We start from the raw sequence: 23256 nt of genomic DNA on the forward strand, positions 1-23256 counted from the left end.
ACAAACTTCACGAATGCGTGGAGTGTATGGAGTGTACGAGAGTGATTCACGCAATGGTGCGAATAGTCACGGCCTTAAAATATTTGTTTTAATGCCATTAAGTCGAAGTTAAAAAAGGATGACGATAGCTATATTGGTTGATTTTTATGATGATTGTTGAAAATTTTGAATTTTTCATGAATTTCCCTGAAAGTGAGCATTCTGACGGTTTCTTCAAATATGATGTTTCAAATTCATTCAAGTATGTGTAAATAAAATTTTTCTATTAACATTTTATCAAAGGGCTGAGGGGAGAGATAGAACTGTAAAAAAGACAATCGGTTGTATAGAAAAAAAGGGGTAATAAGAATAATGATGCACTGATAGAATGATTCATTTATTCCAAACGAGATTCGTTAACTATTAACGAATGGTTGAGTTGAATATGACCAAATGAATATTCGTTAATAGTTAACGAATAGTTCGCTTGAATGGCGAAAATCAAGTCAAACAAGACTCCTCAAATATACATTGGTTAACTATTAACCAATGAACATTTGGCGAGGCCCTAACCTCCAGCCAAAATTCATTCGTTAACAATAACTAATCCGTTCTATCAGTGTGCTGATAACATTCAACTAATTTGAAAATCTCATGAATTAGGTAAAAAGAAATCTTATTCCATTTAATAAAATGAAATAAATAATGAATTATACATGATAGAAGGAAATTATGTTGAAAATAACCATTCGAAAGCATATTGCTAATTCATTAACAAAAATAACTATACTATATACAATACAAAAACAATTTCCCACGTGTTTTGTTTCAATGCTAATAATTTATTGCATTCTTTATGAAATGGAATAATTTTTACAGTCCATACTGAGCTGAATTGGTGAATTTATTTCTGTGTTATTATGAACATTTATAAAAAAGTCAAGAGAGAAAGACGAACAAATTCTCAAACCAATTGATTTCATATGTCCATTCATCAACCCAGAGAACATTAAAAAATTAATTAAGACCATTAGGATTTAGGATTAAACATCCTAAATCTGTAGATTGAATGCTTAATTACCTCGACAAGCTATCGTGAAATAGGGAAGTATAGACGAATGAATTAGCAATGTCAGACCACCTGTGTGACATTGATGCACACTGATAGTTCAGAGATAAAATCATGGACACATTTATTTTGAAAGGACAAACGAGATTCCATAAATTTCCTTATCGCCGATGCCTAAGTGAACGTATCGCGTTAGTTCACATTAGAGGCAGTAAAAAATACAATTAGCAGTAAAATAACAAATGGAAGCAAATATAAATGTAAAAGTTCTTAGGGATTTGGATCAAACTTCACTGAAATTTCGTTGGAAGTTTCTCTGGAAGAGCACTGAAATTTCAAGGAATTTCATAATCGAAATAGCCGTTGAAAATTTTATAGAAAATTCAATGGAAACTGCAAATTTCAGATCAATTATATGGGGATTGATGGAAATCAGAAAAATCCGTATAAATTATACTCTTGAATTTTTAATTAAAGGAAAATTCCGCGTAATTCAGTCAGATATTCATTTTTTCATAGAGAGTTTAAGTGAATTTGGGAATTCTCGTTTTCCTGCCGCAAAATCTTTTGAATTTCATTGAATTTTCACTGAAATTTGCAATTTAATTTTTCCTCTTTGAATCGACTTCATTGTCACTCTCATAAAATTACTCATAATCAACGTCCATGAAATTTTAATTTCCTTTCCACAGTATTGATCACACATTCAATTTTTAAAAACAATTGACTGTTGTCATATTACGCAAATAATCACTCAGGAAGCAACAACATTAAATCATTAACATCATTCCGAACAACTGTTTCCTCTTTATTTTCCTAGTAATGATCGACCAAATGTTATTGTACACACAATCAACAAAATTTCATCATTGCACCGCCGTTCAGTTCGTTATTCAATTAATCCTCGTCTTCCTTGTGATGTTTGACGATTAACGTCACTCATATAATAATTACATATTATCAAAACGAAGATTACTCGACATCACCTTATTTAAACAGGAAGAGTGTTAACCCTTCATTACTGCAGCCCGGAAAAATATTATTCTTGCTTGCACAGGGGATATAAATATTGGGAAACTGCAAATGGGTTACCACTAGATTTTTATTATTTTAAATGATTTTTCATCATTTTTTCAAATTTTAAATTTCCAATTTTTTGTGTCAGGGTAACCAAATTTGGCTTGAGGAGTTCGAATCTGCCATTTTTAGATCGTGTCCGAATGTATGTATGTACGTGTGTAAATGTAACCGATCGTCTTTCGACGATAATTGAAAAAATAATGCAGTTGCGAAGTGGTAAAACGGTATAAGTCAGTTTTGACTATTGACTAGTTGTTAATAAATATCTCGAAATCTAAGGGAGATGGCAAAATTTTTGTTATAACCTTTTTTATAGAGCCGATTGAGAGCTATGATTAATGTAATTACGAAAATTTCGCTATCTTCGTTAGATTCGGGAATATTCCTCAAAAACTCAATTGGGAGATAAGTCGACTTGGTAAACCGGTTTACCACTTCGCTACTGAATTGTTTAAATGAATTCAATTATGATTACGATCCACGTATCTTTTAAAGTTTTGTGCAGACCACACTATAAATTCAACCATTTTCATTCACCAAATTTTCCAATTAAATCGCGTGAGAAATATTCGAGATATTTCGAGATATCCATTGAAAACTGGCCAATAGTCAAAATCGACTTGAATGATTTTGAAACCAATATTTAGGGAAACTTACAAAATTTTAACGTTGGAGCAATGTTGAATTCAATGAATCATTGAATTCAATTTAAAATACATAGGGGAGAGTGGGGGAAAATGGACACTTTTGACTTTTTCAAAAATATTCATAACTCAGAAACAGATTCATCAATTGAGCTCAGTCTAAGCTCGTCACAAAGGGGAATAATTGTTCTTTCAATTGAAAAATAAGATTATTCCCTTTCATGAACAATTCAACACGCAACATGAACATTTCAAAAAAATTCAGAAGTGTCCATTTTGCCCCACCCTCCCCTAATCATAAAAATTCTATCCGGAAGCAAATTGCTAATTTATTAGCAAAAATATATTGGCCATGTTGTGACATCACTTGTATGAAAATATTTTTTTCTCTCAGTCTAGTTTAAGTTTCTGTTATTCAGATACAAATTATTAAACCGTAGCGTGAAGCACATCGGATATTGATTTCCCTCTCATTCACCGTGAAAACGAAAATATCCGTCAGCTTGCATTGGCTCAGGTCAGTTATTTATTTCGAATCCGCGAAGGTTGTTGGCCGAGGCCCCTTATCTCTAATCCGTTTCACTCAATTCCACAGCACGAATATTATCCCAAGAATCATAATCATTAGCCAGAGAAAAACCCCACAAAATCTCCTTGAGAACGGAGAAAAGCAAACAATAAAATCCTTCAGATACACTTTTTTAATCAACTTAATGACTGCATTAAATCGCTGCAGATTTAAATATAGTTGTCCCATAGTCGAGCGTTTCTGCACGTACACCTCAATGCTATCCACGCTGTCCCTCTCGTCAGTTCACCCCGAGGATAAATTGTTCTCGCTTGTCAACAACACCACTGCACAGAGAAAGGTCAAGCGTGAAATTACGCATTTCCTTTTAGCCATATATGCCGGAAACGACGGTACAGAATTTCTCTTTCATTAGACAGTGTTGAACTCAATCAGATCGAAGGGAAAAACAATGTTAATGAAAAATCAATTGAGCTGGAAATATGTCCGTCGCGGGGAACATTAATTAATTGAAAATCTCAACTACTGGGAGGTGAAATTGACGAGCAGTTGTCAGGTTTTAACATTTATTTATGATGATGGTAGTCGTTAATTAATTAATGTTAGTTATTGATGGTTCGTAATTGGCAACAGGGTGGAAAAATAAAAGTGAAAACAAAAGGTAATGAGATCTTTTAAGTATCAAGCGATAAATCCACTGGAATTTCGAGAAATTTTGTCATTATAAATTCACAATTTGTAAAAAATAATGGAATTTAATAAAAAAACAGTGGGAACTGTAAATTACAGTTCAATTGTTTCATAAAAATTTATAGAAATGTGAAAAATTCAGGGAAATATATTGGATTTGCAGAATTATGAAATTTAACGAGGCAGAAATTCTAAAATCAATTGACCTTTACTAATTTCCAGTGACATAAATATAAATCTTAATTTTTTGAGATTTTGCCTCTCAATTTCAGCGATTGAATGTTCGAAGTTGAAGATAATTTCAAGAATACGTAAAAATTAGGGATGGATTTCTCAAAATTGAAATTAAATTCCTAAAAACTAAAACTTTTTATTTCTGTTTTTCAATTAGTTATTAAAAATTCAGCTCAATTTTGTTCGTAATATTCGTTTTTTTACAGTGTAAATAAATTGAGAAATTGGTCTTTTTGCTGTCCAAAAATTCATAATTCCAGTGAATTCTCAGTGAAATGTGAAATTTTCTCCTGCACTGAGAGAAAAAATTAACTCTGCAGAAAATCTATATGTTCCACGTGAGAATATTTAATGGAGTGGATTTTTGGATATTTGATGGAACAGATTTACTTCAGAGAAATTAACCAACTTGTCAGAAAAAAATTGACTGTCTTTCACAAAAATTCAATTTTAGTCGTGATCATCAGATACCTAGAAGAATTCCAACTGTTGGCAGGAAAAAATATCATCTATTATCCGATCATTTGATCTGAGAGAACTCCACAGGTTTCTACCATAAAAGGAATACATTGACGAGGAAAGAATATTTTTTTCCAAATTATTTAAATTCTTTTGGGCCATATTTAGATTAGCAGCAGTAATCAACCATTCTTTTGGACCTAAACATGCGCCAAAAGACTTTAAATAATTTGAAAACAGACCGACTGTAATGGTTAGGTGGGTGAGGTGTTGCTCCGGCGGACATCCAAGCTAAGCAGCGTTGAGCTGGGTTAGTACTTGGATGGGTGACCGCTTAGGAACACCTCGCTTGCACAAAAATTGCGGGCTGTAGGTACGGTGTAGCGGCCCTAGTGTCTCTTTCCATCTAGTCAGTGTGACAGATGGATATATTAGGGCACTGCACAATCGGCCGGCTGGGGTTTTACATGGTTTCCCGTGCAGTCCTAGCTCGAATGGGGCACAGCTAAGAGTAAGACGGCCATGATACCGCAGATAACAATGAGAGGAAAAGAAAGGAGGGGAAGCAGGCTAGAGAAAGGGTTTCAAATCGAGAATTACTTCGATAAAACCAATGAAATAGAAAAAAATAAAAAAATAAAAAAAAAAATTTGAAAACCGTCGAGAACGTCTATCTCACTTAAAATTTTTTTTCCCAAAAAAAAACATTGTCCCCTCGAAATTATGTAGCCAATAACACAGTTTTCCGCAAGAAAATTGTAGTTTCCTCTTGAGATTATCACTTGTCCCGTGGAAATTACAACTGTCTATTGGACAAAGACACACTACTCAATGACATTCACTTGATAAAACCGGCGGCTCATATAATTCTCTGTAGAACGAACGTATTTACCAGAGAGACATTTAAATGTCTCACGAGAATAATTTTTCTATTGTTCAAGCTAAATTCTAGAGCAGTTACCGCTCCGAAAATTATCGCGTTTTGGTGGAAACTTTCTTTTTTGTCCACAAGTAAACGGATTCAACGCGACAAAAGATCTCTTCAAGGGATCATAATTTTTCGGCAGAACTAATTTTTTCTCCGTGCAAATGACTTCAATGTCGCTCTCTGAAAAACTACTGAACTGTCCATGATCTTTTTTTTTTTTCTAACAGTGTATTACAATTGCAATAATAGCGAGGACAGAGAGGCGTTATCTTAGTTGCATATCTCGAGCGTTTGAGATGGCGCCGTTCCTTTTCTGTGCCAGTCATTGAACTCTCGCCGGTAAGCAACTGCTGTACGAAAATATCGCAATGCATGTATATATTGCGCTGACAAAATTCGTGGGTGGGGATGCAGAATAACTGTCAATAGAATGAATAATCATAATCTCCATTTTCCGACGTTGAGACATTTTGATGACGAGAAATTCTGCTTTTGGTGTGCGACTCAATGTGTCTCGAGGTCACGAGTATACGATACCGCCATGGCCGCAGATGAATCATTCGGTCATTATGTTCTGCTCACTCACGATGCACTAGAAAAATCCAGGGGGGAGATCATTAATTGCGATTTTACCAGAGTGAATATTACGGACGTGCATGGGAGTATGTATGCATCAGGCGTCCTCTTCGCCTCGGCTCGATGCAGTTATCAATATGTCTTGTGTTCTCGTTTCGCCCGATTTCTCCTTAACCCACGCAACGGCGATGATCACGCTCACTCCTTGGTCGAACTAAACGACTCGTGAGTGACGTTTTTCTTGATGGATATGCATACAATGGTGATTACCATGCACTGTGTATTTTACACTGACGTTTGCCGTTTTAGCACCACGAGGTATGTTGAGTTGATTATGAATGTTTATCCAAAATTGCAAGCACTTTGGAAATTTTTTTTTTTTTTTTTTTTTTTTTTTAGAGTTCTCTTCGTATTGATGGACATTTTAGCCACTCACCGAAGTGAACAATTCAAAAATAAAATGGATAATAATGCCTCATATGTTGAACATTTCTCCATTATTTGGGTATTTGAGAAGATGTTTTGCAATCGCACTCTTTTTTTATTTTTGTTGTTGGACACTGACTAAATCTGCGGTGCAGTCGTAAACTAGGGTAGATGCAACAATGGTACTTTTTCAGGAGAGTTAAAAAATTTGACCACGTTTGAAAGAACTTTCCATTCAAGCAATAGAAAATTAAAAAAAAAACATCACTTATACTAGTTTACTACTTTACTACAGAAATGAATTATCAATTTCAAAATAAGTGACACTTTGTTAAAGCAAACACTGAAATTTTTTTATCTTTTTCCACTGATGGATCGAATTATCTTCATGTTGATGGAAATTTTAAGCCATTGACCAAAGTAAATAATAAAAAAAAAGATAATAACACAGTAACACACGAATGTCTGGATTTCACATACCTTTTGTAGACATTTTTCATTTTTCATTGTATTCAGACACTAAAAAACGTCTGAATACAATGAAAATTTCTGTTTTAAGGTTTTATGAAATATCTGAATACAACGGAAACTGGTCTGAATTTCAGACGAACAAGTGCTGAAACATCTTAACTAACGTTTGAAATTCTAACAAATTTTCATTTTATTCAGACGTTTTTTCGTGTTTGAAAAATGTTTACAAAAGGTGTGGGAAAATTAAGACATTCGTTTTTGCTGTGAATGCATCAAATGGTTCATTTTTCTCCATTATTTTGGTATTTTGATTTCTTTGAATTGAGAATATTTTTTCGGATTGCACTCCACCTTAATTTTTATTGTCGGACTCTTCCAGTAGGTGAATTATCAATTTGAGGGTAAATGACAATTTATCAAAGTTTGTTGCAACAAATTTTTTTTTAACATTGAAGAAGTTTCATGTTCTTTCATAAGTTCAAAAAATACAAAAGTTCCCAAACATGAAAAATTACTCTCAGAAAATGTTCTATTTTCTTTTTCAAATAACAGATAGAATTGTCTCCTTAATGAGGATAAAAACTGGAATGCAAAAGATCAAGTTCATGATTTAGAAATAAAATAGACTATATGAATCAAATGTTAGTCTTCTTCGAGATGAATTATTCATTCGAAAATAAATACCATGTATCCCAAATAGAATTTAAAAAATGGTTCATTTAATTGTGTCAAAGTACCTATTACAACAAATTCTTCTCAATCCTCTGAAAAGTGGATTTAAAATTTTTCCTCATCATTCTAAAAAATTACAAAGCCCAATTTCTCGTGTTATTTTCCCATAATATCATTTGCATCAGTATGGCGATATTTTTTTCCGAAAATTTCGCAGATATTAATAACTTCGTGGACAGTGAGTGTTCACTGGGTATTTTCCATCGGCGGTCAATGAACGCGCCCATAATGTGCCCGACCTACGCCCACCTTATCCCACAAGGGATGCGGAGAGAACTCCACATCCGAGAATAGACACCCAGTGATGACTTTATACACACAATTATGAAATGCCTCGTTTGTTACATTGAAGTCACCCCAAGTGCACTGACTCTGCGTACGTCCATTCATTATCAACGAACACAGAGTTTAAAAAAAAAATTGAATTTTACGGATAATTTACACAGTAAAAAATGCACGGTGTTCAAGTCCTTAGTGTGCCGAGTAAAATGTTATTTGGTGTTAGAATGAGCCAAAGTTTGGAGTGCAATTAACACCGAGCCCTTCATTAAAACTGAAGGCGGTGTTGATAATTCAGTAAAACGGCTCAAGTCGATTTTGACCATTGCTCGGTTTTCAACGGATATCTCGAAATCTAAGAGAGGTAGCTAAATTTTTGTCATGAACATTTTTGTAGCCCTCAATTCGATCTACATAAAAGGTCATCACGTAAATTTCGTTATCTCTCTTAGATTCGGAGATATTTCTCGAAAACTGAGCCAAGGGCTAAATGGACCCTTTTTGTCATTCGAGTAGGATTATGACGAATGCTTGGATTTTTAATTGGACTACACGAATATCAAGTATCAAATTGAGCAGATTATCTTCAATTTCGTTAATCAGTACAGAATTATTTAAACAAAATCTACACTTCCCACCGATTTTCTCATGAATTATTATTTTCAATGGTGAAATTCCTTCAAATTTAAGTTATAAAAATGAAAAATGCGCCGTAAACTTTCTCGATCGCAATTGCTAGTCAATATGTAACTGCAGTTATGAAAAATATCTGGATCACGTACTATGGAAATGTCTAGAATACATTTAGGAGGGAATAGAACTTTCCCAAGGTATCACTCCCTGAACTCTATTTCTTTTTATTGTTCCTGCACTCTATTGCGCCAACAATAAAATATGGGATTTCAAAAGTTTCAAAAGTCATAAAAACCGTTTATTCATCATACAATAGCGGTACACAGCGAAAACTCTTCGCCGAATTTCATTAGTCATCAAAATTTGACAGGTGGTAAATAACTTAAGGATATTCAAGTTTGTTTCTTTTCTTCTTTTTCGGTTGAACTTTGACATTTGAAGTTTAACCTGACAGCTTCTATTCAAACCCCATTTGATCGTATTACTGAACATTTTGCAATGATTTTATTCTTCATTTTAAACTCTTCGAAAGCCTTTTAAATAAATGAAAGAATTAGAAAGTCTTGTATTTTTTAAAGGAAAATCCATAGAATGATGGGAAAATTCGCTAAATTCAAATCAATTCACTAAAATCTTATTCAGTGAGCATAGGAATTAGAACACGAGCAAATAATTTACTATAACATCAAAATTTAACAGCTGATACATTGGGACATATGGTGATCACCAGTCGTATTGCTTTTTCCAACGAGAAAATTCCGAAAAATTCTGGCCACAGGCTAATCATTAAAGTCTGTTTTCATCCCACGAAATTTTCAAACAAATTTTCTGCACAAAGTTATTAATATTTTTTGAACTCACAGCCCATTGATCTTCATCATCGCTTCCTGGACATTAATCCGCTTTGATTTGCAAAAATATCGATAACTTTCAGCAAAAAATTTGTTCAAAAATTTGGAAAATTAGCGGCATTCCGTTACCCCTTAAAATTAAGACAACGATTAATAATCGTCTAGAAAATCCGCTAGAAATCTGCCCTCAAAACAAGATAATAAATAAAAACAATTAAAATTATTATGATGATAAAACAAATGCTCAATAATTGATAAGAACGAATTTATATTAATGTTTCAGTTGAGGCAAATGGTCGAGAGATAGCTTCAACAGGAGAACCATTGAGTTCAGTTCAAGCCAGACAGGAGGAGGCCAGACGTAGACGACGCAGGAAGCAGCGTTCAGGCTCATCACTTGTCTCGTCATGCTTCCAAGGTTTGTATCACTCTGAATGACGTATTCACTTGTACCCAGAAACGATGCATCGAGATTGATATGCATAATTCCAAAGGAATCAGTTGAATCGCCATAACTGCATCTGGCTCATGTCCGATGTGCGCCAGCTTCTAGAACGTTCCCCCGTTGGCATAACCTGCTGTACGACTTTACACGTCAGTGCTTTGGCCGTTTAAACTCGGCGCATGTCCGTTATCATCTCAACATTGCAATAATAACGCTATTAACTCGGCGATTTAGGGCCCAAGGTGATTGCACAGACATTTTTTGCAGGGGCGAGGGGGGTGGGACAATAGAACACCTGCGGGGAGGAAATAAATAGAACTGCTGGGGTTGCGGTGATTTTTGTGGAGTGAGAATTATGTATTTGCGATCGTATCATACGTGTGTATTCCACGACCGCGCTAACTCGGTCGCACGTTGCGTCATCGGACGATGACCGAATGGAACTCCCCGCACCGCCACTTCCCTCTCTAATCTCTTGCGATCCCTCTATCTATTATTCGTTTATCCTCGAGTTTTTTTTCACGGGGACATGTATTTATTTCATTTTGGGGGACTCGCGGAGGTACTGATGGCCAGTGATAGGCATATCCATCAATCATAATTACCGTTAAATTGTGAAGTTGTCAATTTTTAATGTAAATCTTGAAATTTTAGGTATTAAATTAATCATCAATTTGTACATTTAAATTTAGAAATATTCTATTAACCAATAATTTTGGTAGGATTGACGATTATTTGGATAATGGATAATCAAGTACCTAAATTTAGAATTAGCTTGTTAACTGAAAAATTATATTTGAATGTTATCAAATATTTTATTCACCATCAATCGGAAAATTTAGTTAATAAATTTCATAATATTTTGCAATTTGTTAAATATATCTAATATTAGTGGCTATCCCTGCTGACGGCCAGTTCCGGCCGTCGGAATTCTAGAGAATTCTAGATTTTTCTAGGAAATTCTGGAGAATTCTCCCGTTTTCTAGAAAATTCGAGAAAATTTTCCAATTTTCCGAAGAATTGGAGAACACAATCCGGCTTTATAGAAAATTCAAGAAAATTCTTCAGTTTTATAGAGAATTCTAGGAAATTCTCCGCTTTCAAAGAAAATTCTAGAAAAATCTTCTATTTTCGTGAAAATTTGAGAAAATTCTTCGGTTTTACAGCAAATTTGAGAAAATTCTCTGATTTTCTAGAACATTCGGATATTTCTCGAAAATTCAAGGGAATTTGAGGGTTTTCCAAAAAAATTGGGAAAATTTTCGGGCGTTCTAGAAAAATCAAAACCATTCACGTGTTGATTTCCAATTTCAGGAATTCTCAAAAATCCTAGTATTCAATATTCTCTTATTCTGCCCGGGCGAAGCCGGGCCACTCAGCTAGTATCGAATAAAATTCCTGACAATGCACGTCAGTCCGTGTTTCAACTAGGCTTCCATCTGCATAATACTGTTTGCCGCGAATTCACTGCATTCGCGCATTTTTAGAATTATGCATGTCCACTAGAATTTCAAAACAATTCGCGTAGGCTCACTCATGCCTAGGCCATGTTGCCAATGCGATAAAGACGCGCTCAATGCCATGTGATGCGGTAGAACGTTCTAGAATCCCCGCGATCGATGGCGCTCAGTTCTCACATTCACTTGGCTTTTGAAAAATGTGATTATTTTTCTTTTACATCGGGATTTTGCTGTTGCGAGTTTGTAATGCATGCGATTATTCATAATTTTAGAATTGTACAAGTTGACTGGAGAGGTGCTTGGGGAGGGAGCTTATGCCTCTGTACAAACATGCACCTCTTTGTACACCGAGTTGGAATATGCTGTGAAGATTATCGACAAGATACCCGGTCACGCTCGTACTCGTGTTTTCAAAGAGGTTGAGACATTTCATCATTGTCAGGGACATCCCAATATCATTCAACTCATTGAATTTTTCGAGGACGACGAGAGATTCTATCTTGTTTTTGAGAAAATAAATGGTGGACAGCTGCTCCGGAGGATTCAGGAGCGGGTTCACTTCAGTGAGAGGGAAGCCAGTCAGATTGTTAAGGAGATTGCTGGAGCACTGAATTTCCTTCATAAGAAAGGTGAGAGGGAGGAATAAAAACATGGTGTATTGAATGGCCTTTTACTCGGGCTTGGGCAATTCTGTTTCTTAGAATTGTAACGGAATTGATTGAAATCAGCTCGCGAAGTGGGTAAATTCAACAAGTCGATGATTTATTGAGGAATTGTTCATTTTGGGGAGACGGGTTTTGAGAACTCTGGGAGGAAATTCCCATGAAAAATTGTCTGGAATTTGATTCATATTTTATATTTCAGTTTTATTTTTTGTCATTTTGAAGGAGAGTAAAAAAAGGAATTCATTGTAGAATATTCAAGTGCTTTTGACATTTTTTTTTCATCGAAATTCTATCTAACATTTGTAGTTAAACATTAGAGCTTCGATTTAAATCTCCTTTGACCCTAATTTTTCGAGAATTAAAAAAATTTTGACGTTCTAAATTTGATTCTAAATTTTGTCAAGGCAATTGTGCAATTTCACGACAAAAAAATTAATAATTTTGAAATTTTGGTCAACGCCTGTTGTTTATTTGCAAGGAAGGAATATTCCAAGAAAGTAATTTTCTACAAAATATTTTTAATATTTTACAAAATAACTTTTTCTCATGCAATTTAATTAAAAAATTTCCTAATTGGATATTGCGAAGCCCCAATAATAACTTGAACTTTTAGATTCACTGAGAAAATAAAACATGTAAAGTCAAATTATCTGAAATTTTAAGCATTTCCACCATCATATAAAATTGAAATTTGAACCTCGTGAATTAGAAAAAAATTAAATGGTTTGCCAACTCTAAATTAATTAAAATTTCACGTCAATTTCTGTTTGAAAGACCCATTTGCGATGTAATCAGCAATTTTATTTATTCCTTTTTTGTTTTGACGAATATATTAAATTGTAATTTAATAGTCTTGAGTTTGTCCTCAATGAAGTTATTTTTCAATAACAAAAACTTGAAAGTGTAATTACACCTATAATTAGCAAGTTTATTAATTAACTTTTATTCCTTTGAAATTTCGTATTAAATTGCCATTTGAGTCGTTAGTTTTTCCTCAATTAATTAATTTCCAATAACGAAATCTATTAAGATGACATATAAATGTCTAATTAAAAATATCGTAGAAATTAACAATTTTATTTATCCATTATTTCACTTTTTAAACAGGAATTGCACACAGGGACCTGAAGCCTGAAAATATTCTCTGCGTATATCCGGACAAACTGACGCCAATCAAAGTCTGTGATTTTGATCTTGGCTCGGGAATTAAATTCAACAACTCCTTGTCAAGCCCTGTGGCAACGCCACAGTTATTAACACCAGTTGGTAGCGCTGAATTCATGGCTCCCGAAGTCGTTGAAGCATTCATTGGTGAAACGAGTTATTACGATAAACGATGCGATTTGTGGAGTCTCGGTGTTATCATGTATATTCTGCTATGTGGATATCCACCGTTCTACGGTAATTGTGGTACTGATTGCGGCTGGGAGAGGGGTGAAAATTGTCAAGCATGTCAGGAGTCACTGTTCACCAGCATTCAGCAGGGGAGATACGATTTTCCTGAGCGTGAATGGAGAACCATCTCCGAGGACGCCAAGGATCTTATTCGTGGATTGCTGGTCAAAGATGCACACCAACGACTCAGTGCTGAGTGTGTTCTCAATCATTCATGGGTTAATCCGGGACCTACGCCAACATCCGCTGGGGACAGGCCACTCGTAACTCCGGAAATTATCAGGTATGAAATTATTTCGTGATTCATACGCTGAGAGAAAAATAAACAAGCTCTCGAACGGGTATTGTTTGAGGTGACACATTGCTAGTTGAAAATTATAAAGAAAAATTGTTTGATTCGAATTTGAAAGTCTGAAACACGAGTAATTGCTCGGCTTTCAATTATATTTTCAAATTGCGTACATTATATTTTTAATTATGCTTTGAAGAGTATAATTTCTAAACATCGGGCAAAAGTGATGGAATTCCCATTAAAGTAGCTCTACGCTTACGGTAAATTCAAAGATTATTAAAAACTGCAAAGAATTAAAGAAAACTCGATTAGATTCGGAATTCTAATTTTTTTCTCAATTTAATTAGCGTTTTGGTTTTTCAAAGCAGGAATGTTTGTAAATCAGGATTTAACTCAGTGTCTTATGTGAAAATCCACATTGCCATCGTAATCAAAGATTAAAATCTGAATTTTTTTTCATTAGATGTAAAAAAATCAAGAATTTTTTCGACACCTCATAAAAAATAATCCCCCGTTTTGCAAACAAGTTTTACTATTTATTTATAAGAGTCAATTAAATTAATTGGAATTGTTTAAACTTTCGGAAATCTATTTTTTTTAGACATGAAATCGATTTCTGGTAAAATTTTGAAAAATAATAAATTTGTTACAATTGTAAACAAATGATTTTCAAGGTGGAAAATTGATTGTTTATTTTCATTTATTTATTTATTCATATGTATGGGAAAATTTTATGAAAACATTTTATTTTACTTAACATTATTCATCATTAAATTCATCCTTAAATTTATTTTTCCCCGTTACCCATTCCATTATTTCAAAGTGAATTATCTTTCAATTATTTCAGGAGGAATAATTCTGCACGCGAGCTATCTGTATTCGCCGAGTCGGCAATGGCAGTCAATCGTGTCGTTCACCAGCATTTCTCAATGAATCTCGATGATCTCGCTGAGAATCGTGAACCACGATTGTCAACATCATCAACGGACGATGACAATCATCCCTACGGTCATCTGTCCGACTCGAGCAGTGAATTGTCAGAGCCTAGCAAACACTGCGCCACCCACTCGTCCGAGGAGTTTGAAATAGGTCCAAGGCGCAAGTCATTCTCCATGAATTCAGCGATTGATTCGTCTGATCCAAAGATCATCGGTAAAAATCGTCTTCTGGGAAAAGATTCGTTGAATCAAATGTTCGGCTTGTCACCACCGACTGAGAGTAGGCTCATGCAGCGTCGCATAAAGGCACGCTCGAGCCTCCTTGGCAGTCAGAATCCTGCTATCGTCGCATCACCAAGTGGCTGAAATCATTTTCTACATTTTCAGTTTTTCCTTTCATACTTGTTTTTTCGCGATGTTTTTTTTTATCGAATGAAGAAAAATTATATTCATATCTTACACATTTGCCATACTTCTTTTGTTGGAGATTTCAGTGATGCAGAGTCAGGCGTTTTTAAATTCCTCAGAAACGGATTAAAATTTTTTATTTCAATAGAATTCACTGGCATTTCCATGCTCTTCTGGGTCTCAATATTCAGTTTGTCGTGTCATTGAAGGGAAATAAATACTTCTCTTGCGTGTTATTAACAAAATATTATTGAAGACACATTCACGAACTCATCAATCGTCTCCCTTGAATTCTCCACTTGGTAGATAATTCAAGTAGATGTGACATCAGCCCCCAAATGTCGCCCAAAAGAGATGGAACACTCTGAAAATTATGAACCCAAAGCCATATTTCTTTTCTCCATCGTTATATCTTGTAGGACGTAGTCTAGACATTCACTCGAAGTGAACCGAAAAAAAAAACGAAAAATTAAAAAAATATTAAAAAAGTATATAACAAACAAAAAAAATTAAAAATTGAAAAATTAGTACCTGTAATAAGTATAGGATGGATGAAGTACAAGGCATGTGAATATGAGAGTTGTCAGAGGGATGATTGATGGAGTAATTGAGGCAGGATTATTTGAATGAATAAATTCTGTCAAATTGAATATGATAATTAACGGACAGATTGGCAGTGATCATATCTGAATTGAGCGACGAAAAATAGAGAAATGTTTGCCGACTACGTTCCGCGAGTTATGTTTAGGTACAAACCAGTATTTTCTTTTGCACTTCATAACTCATTTTTTTTTCTATTTCCCATGCTAATCGTTATCTCATGTATCGAATTATTTTGTTTCTGCTCGACGCTCTGTTTAACATTTGATGGAGAAAGTTGTATTTGTGAAGGATTTAAGATACTTTTTTTTTATCCAAAAAATTAACATCTCGATTGAACTACATATATCTTCTATCCCTCGATAGATTTTTCATAGTTATTTTAATCGATATTTCATTCAAAGTATGTTACGCTTTTATTATTCTTTCTCTTGCTATGTAGTGAGCCCATCGAGATGAGAAATTTTTGGAGGTTTTTATTCAGGAACATCCTGACGATGCTTATTATGTGTAAAAACGAATGGATTATTCAGAACGTTTGGTGAGTACCAAACATGATAACTGAAACATTAAATTTACCTCTGGATTCGGATGTGTGGAAAAATCGCATTTTCGTGGGATACGAGAGATAATCGAACGCCTTCGCCAATGAGAGTCGTCTTGTGTGAATTTTCTTTCGTAAATGGTCTATGATTGAGGGAGGCATTCATTTCTTTCTCATTCTTTGTGTCATTCTTTGTCCGAACTGAAACTTCATTTTTTTTATTCAACACGATGCGTTTTTTGGACTCAATATCATTTCGATTTTTTCCAAATATTTTGATATGATACACCGTTGATTCTACTTTTTTTTTCATTCGAAATTTATGGAATTTTTAGTGGTAACACCGGGTGAGATCTTTTTTTTGTTGTAAAATTAATTTAATTTGAATAATGGATATGAAAATGTGATATTCTGCCAGGGAGTTTAAACATTGGAATGATTTGGGGGTAGGATTTGCGGAAATAATGGGAAATGATTGAAAATCGTAGAAAAATTGGAATTATCAAATGCCCATCAATTTTAAAAAATCGATGCGATTTTGATTTTTTCCAAATATTCAAATACCCTTAATTGCAGATCATTTTTTCTCATTTGAAATTTGTTAAGTCTTTACAGAAAACATTTATTATTATTTTTTTGTAAAATTGAAGAATGGATATGGAAACATGATATTCTTCAATGAAATTTAATAATTAATCATTGAAAATGGTTGAAAAATTGGAATTATCAAAGGCCCATCAATTTAAAAAATCTATATGATTTTTATTTCTCCAAAAAATTTCTTTCTAAAAACAATTAAGTTTAAAGTATGGATATGAAAACATGATATTCTTCCCGGAAATTCAATTATTACATCACTTTGAGGGTAGAGTGTGCAGAAATAATTGGAAAGAATCGAAAATCACCCCCATCAATTGTAAAAAAAAAGTTGAATTCCCGTTTTTAGCTCTGAAAGCTGTCAAGACATTCGTTCACTCGTCCCTTCTCATATTTCGACACATGTCTAGAATAAAAAAAATTACGCAAGAAGAATTACGTCTCCCCTCAACAACCATTCAGATCCACTTCTGAGTTCTTCCTCTCATGCACTAAAGATGATTCACGTGAGATGGCTTTCTCATGTAATTCTTAGAACGCATAGGATTTTTTTTTATTTCAAACAACTTCACTTGGCAAGCGTCGACGAGTGCAGAATTGTCTCATTGAATATCAGAGAAGTGGAGAGAGTAGAAACATCGATAAGAACTCACACTGTCGGCGTGGTACCAAGTGTCGTGTACAATGATATGTAAATAAAACAAAGAAGAAAATCATTAATGTATAGGAAGATGATATAAAACGAGATTCGGATCGAATCGTATTGCTCGGAATTTCAAAATTTTCGGTACTTCTCCAGAATTGATAATCGAACACCACTGGGAAGAGGGAATTTTATTGGATGATCAAGTTCTCACAAAACAATATACGTCCTTGAATCACTATCAGAACTCGAACACTTCTGTGTAATCATGGATGAAAATTTCAAATCTCAATTGTACAAATAAATAAAGTTTATACGATAATTTTCAGAAAAGATGGAAAATAATAAAAAAAAATAATGATGAGGAAGTGGTGGGATCGGATATTTGTATCAGATTATCACTAGATCATTTTCGTAATTCGTATTGATTGACATCGATTGTAGCAATTCAGCAGATAGGGACTTCCAAAGATGATGAGTGCTGATATCTACTTATGAAAATGGAAAACCAAATTTTTAGTTGGAAGGGTATTCGTGAATTGGTGAATTGGGGAGTTGCATTGAATTTTTTTATTGATAGAATTATGGTAACATGATATTCTTCAACCAATTTTCATACACAGCAGTAGAAAAATTGATGCTGAACCCCGATTGAAGCTTCCTCTCAATGAAAAAAAGACAAAAAAAAAATGAAAAAACCAGTTGAATAAAAACAACAAAAAAATCGGTTTTTACCGAGTGTGGATGTATGCATGAGTGATTTGATGAATGTGAATGCGTGATGTAAAGAATGAGGAATATTCATGAAAAACAAAGGGATGGCCATAATTATCAGTCTGAAATAATACATCGTTACACGTGTGAAAGTGTAATAAAATGATTGCGTGTGGCGACCGAGTGAATATAAAACCATTAATTGGCAATTTAATGATTATGTACAGCCACACTAATAGGAGTCTCTGTGAGGTACCGATGTAACATCTATCCATTCTACATTTTTTATCAACAACTGTAAAAGAAGGGAGAATGGTAATGAAAATTTTCTTTGCAATTGCATCATCTCTGATTCAGTTATGATTCACGATTTTGGTCGCCACTTTAATGTTAACTAAGCTTTGAGAAAGAGATAACGGAGACATTCGTGGAGAAAAAAAAATGGAAAATTTTACGTTCTTTATCGCCTTTTTTACGCATACATGGAGATACAAGAAATAGTGAGAAATAATTTTTTCAGAACGATGAAAAAAGATAATAAAAAGGACCATATTTTAATTGGTTGAATTTGTTTTTTTCAGTTTGATTTTTTACTTCTCTTTATTTATTATTTTTTCGTTAACCCAATCCCTGTTTTCACCCACTACTAGAGAAAGAAGAATATTTTTAAATTATTAATGTAATTCTTCCTCCAATAATGCATTGGGGAAGGTGAGGTGAAATGGACTCTATTAAATCATCGATATCTCCTGACCAAATGAAACGATTTGGACGAGTCAAGTCTCATTCCAAAGTCTGGAGAAATACCTTCAAAATAAAAGAAATAGTTCAAAAATTTTCTTTTAAATACCTTTAATTTAGGAATAAAATATTTCAGTTCAAAAATATCTTCTGGGAATATTTGAATGGATATTCTATTCCCTTATCGATAACAGTCATCCTTGATCGGAGAATCTCATTTCGAAGTCTAGAAAAATACCTTCAAAATGAAAAAAAATAGTTGAAATATTTTCTGTCAAATACACTTGATTTAGAAATGAAATATTTTTATTCAAAACCATTTCCTAGGAATTTTTGAATGGAAGATATTTTATTCCTTTATCGATACCAATCATCTTTGATTGGAGAATCTCATTTCAATCTCAAAGTCTAGAAAAACACCTTTCAAATTAAAAAAAATAGTTCAAAAATTTTCTTTCGAATACCGTTGAACTAGGAATGAAATATTTTAATTCAAAAATATCTCGTATATTTTTGAATGGAGAATATTCAATTCCTGGAGCGATGATAATTATCCTTGATTCAAGAATATTTCTTCCTTACATGTTTCCTTAACACATTCATCCAGATTTTCTTTGATTTTTTGTTTAAAAAAATGCACGTCCATGTAAAGATGAGTTCAACCGAAAATGTCCACTAATCGATTATACTTCCTCATGAAATCGTTAATTAGTGCCTGCGTGGCAGATGAAAGGCTTCATAAAACCACACTTCATCCGTCAATCTGGCCCTCGTCCTTATTCCTCATGACGACAAACTAGAGAAAGAAAACAGAAAACCAAAAAAAAACTAAACATAAAAACTATGAAAAAAAAAGAAAAAAATGCCAAAAAATATTTTTTATTTTTCATACCCACTCGTAGTTGTAAATTATGAAATCGTTTAATACCCAATGTGTACATTAACGGTATTCAAATATATATTTTTGACGCTTCTGAGTATAACATTTTAGACGCATGGACGTCGTAAATTGTTTATTGCGCTTCGTTACAATGTTCACCATAGAATGGGACGAAAAAAATATGATCACTTGTTGGGAGTGAATCGATAATTTTTTGCGGTGTACCAGGCCTATCGATAACTGGGCTGACGTCTGGTTCATTTCGCCTCATGAAGATGATAGTTTATTCTACTGTCTATATTTATCATTTGAATTGCTGATTCAATGAAAATTGCAAGTACTTATATGTGACGAAACGAAATAACATGACGTAATACTGTGATGGGTTGGAGATAATGCAGGAGAGTGATGAATCGTCCAACCCAAATTCACGAATAATGAGGAAATCGCGTGGAAGGCAGATATTCTTCAATTAAGAATTTAATATTTGTCATTTAAAAGTCTTGAACAATTGACTTTAACAATTGAAAAAAAAATGTTTTAATTTAAAAAAAATTTTGTTTGTTTCAATTGCAGCCCATTAATATTTTATTATTTATGAAAATGAAAAAATAGTCAACGATCAATAAATGGATGCAAAACCCCAATTAACATGAAAAATATTCTTCAATTGAAAATTAAATATTCGTACTTCTGAAATCTTAAAGAATGAATGTTTCACATGTTTTTTATTAAATAAAATACAGAAATATTCCAATTCAATGAAAAGAATTGAATACGTCTTTTTCATTTAAAAAAATCATAAATAATAAAAAAGTCATAATCAATTGCAGCCCTTCAATTTTTTATTATTAATAAAAACAAAAAAATAAGTTATGAACAATCAAAAAAGTGAATGCAATTCTGTATTCTCGATTCAAGAATATCTTTGTCTCTACGTAATAAAAAATTTTGGAATGCTACGAGGGTTCAACCCCAGCAAATCAATATATTCAATGTTGAGACTGGATTGCGAATGTACAAACTCCACTAATTACTATATTTTAATAAAATTTAAAAAGCCCAGAAGGGGTAAACCACCTTAAAATGTTGATGAAAAATCTGTATTGAAACAATGGGAGACGAAAAAATCACCAAAATCATAACGCGTGGAAAAATCAATGACACATTGTCCTTGGATCGCTTTCAATATTCAGTTATGCATCGACAATAACTCAAGTCACTAAACTGAATAGAAAACAAAATGTCACAGTGCATCGCCAGAAACATGTTTTTCCACGACGTTTTCTCATTCCTTCCGAACGAATCGAATATTGTGATATGTTTGTACATCTATGCATATGATTGTTTCCCTAATTTAATCATTTTTATTGTCATCTCCTCGTAATGACGACTGGCATTAAGTAATAAAGAGCATCTGCCGGCGCTGGTACCAATGTCATACTGTATCACGATAGACATTGATTTTGCTTATTTTTTTTACATGTCCATACCGATATGAATCGTCTTAGGAAGTTTAACCCTAGACTGGTCACCATGCGAGGGAATTGCCGCAACATGTCGTTTTATTCACCTTGCCATCGACTGGTTGACCGGAAAAATTTGAGAAAAATTGAATTCGTCAATTGAAGTATCTGGAAAATTCTAGTATTTTTTTTTTCAATATTGTATCCTTAATTCTGGGAGAAAAAAAATTATTTCCAACAGGTGAACAATTTTTTCCCGTGTTAAATGAAACCGCCTGTTCCGCGACGTTGCTGGAAACTCGCTAAACGCGCCCGGGAAGTGTAGAGTGGATTCGGCAACGCTGGAGCCTAAATAACACGGCGGCACTCCCCCGCGAAGGTGACTAAAGTCGCATTTTCCCGTCAGGTGACCAGACTAGGGTTAACGCAATGACTGCAGATACCTCGACTCATCTTCCATCAAATCTCATAAAGTGAAAAATCATTGTACTCATTTAGCATGTAGTAATGTTGTTCTTTTAGAATAAAGGAGAGGATAAAATTGGTTTTGGTTTACAACAACTGCTCATAATTAATTAATTTCAAATTTGTGGCTGGGTAACGGCTAATGAATTTAAACCTCTTGGAATCAATTCATATATTAATATGGATGTTGACAGAGATGTACGGGACTTCCCATTCCGCATCTTCACAAGGCAGAATTCAATTTTCCTTACTACCCTTTACTTTTCCCCTCCGGGAATTGGTATTGACCCTTCCCCAAACTCGTAAACGTGAAAATCACTACGGAAAAATATCGTTCACGACTAGTGCGATGGGTTTTTTTTACTCGCGTGGTTGGCCAGACCTCGCCTGCGCTTCGGACGCCAACTCCTCGCGAGTAAAACCCCCATGGCACTCGCCTTGAAATATGTTTCCTCACTTGTGCGTAAAGTGAAATTTTCCACATCTTGTGATGAAAAATAGGGTTCTACACTCATGGGACAAGTGTTCTTTGACCTTCGGAAGAGTACACACCTCCCACGGGTCAAAAAAAATTACACACTTTCAAAACAGTTTTGTGTTACTAGTTAAAATCGCGGTTTTCGGGCCCAGTGACATAAAATATTGTACGTCACACAGCGGTAAAAGTATTATCTGACTCATGTGATATAATCCTCGCCTTCAGCTCGGATTATAACGTCACAAGAATAATACTTTTATCGCCTGATGACATGATGTACTATTTTGCCACTGCTGCTACGATCACCTCGTGCTGAAAAGTACCTTCTGACGAAAAATTGCATTCATCACAAGGTCCAAAAGTATTTTCTGACGAATGTGATTATATAGGCCTCGCCTTCGGCTCGGCCTACAAAGCCACATTCGTCAGAAAATACTTTGTGGACCTTGTGATGAAAATAACTATTTCGTTTACTCGTCAACGAAAAGTAAACGAAAACTCTTTTCGTTTACTTGTAAACGAAAATGACACAGTTCAGTCACTCGCTGAACGTAATATCACTGTGAAAAAATATTGTTCGACGCATGTGAGACGGGAAGTTTCAGCTCGTGCGATTGGCAGCCCTCGGCTTTGCCTCAGGAAAAACTCAAAATTCTTGAAAAATCCGCTGCACTTGTATCAAAATATAGTATTACGCACTCGTATCGAAATTAGTATACTTTATTACGAGTGCGGAAAAGAGTTTTTTGGCTCGTGGGAGGTTTACAGCACGAGCCGAAGGCGAATGATATAATGCCACGAGTATCGAACGATAGTTTTCATCACAATGTGTGGAAAAGGGACGTTTTAAAAAATTACTTTTTCGCACAACGTGTTGAAAATACTATTTCATTACATTAAAATATCAAATGAAATTCAAACAGTGAAAGGCGTATATATCTAGCC

The 23256-nt window shown here is 34.2% G+C and overlaps 1 protein-coding gene across 2 annotated transcripts in view; it reads left to right on the forward strand.

Annotated features, from left to right (window-relative positions):
• LOC107039855 (MAP kinase-interacting serine/threonine-protein kinase 1) overlaps positions 1-18861 on the forward strand; it is a 67273-nt gene extending 48412 nt beyond the window's left edge. For both annotated transcript variants that reach the window (XM_015259696.2, XM_015259697.2), the window contains 4 exons: positions 9864-9998; positions 11758-12114; positions 13258-13828; positions 14685-18861. In XM_015259696.2, the coding sequence (XP_015115182.1) occupies positions 9864-9998; positions 11758-12114; positions 13258-13828; positions 14685-15141 (1520 nt within the window). In that variant the 3' untranslated portion in view covers positions 15142-18861. The remainder of the gene's footprint in view (positions 1-9863; positions 9999-11757; positions 12115-13257; positions 13829-14684) is intronic.
• Positions 18862-23256: the final 4395 nt, after the last annotated feature.

Source organism: Diachasma alloeum, unplaced genomic scaffold (genome assembly GCF_001412515.2).
Source record: "Diachasma alloeum isolate Michigan unplaced genomic scaffold, Dall2.0 Dall_scaffold_00308, whole genome shotgun sequence".
NCBI classification, from domain to species: Eukaryota; Metazoa; Arthropoda; class Insecta; order Hymenoptera; family Braconidae; genus Diachasma; species Diachasma alloeum.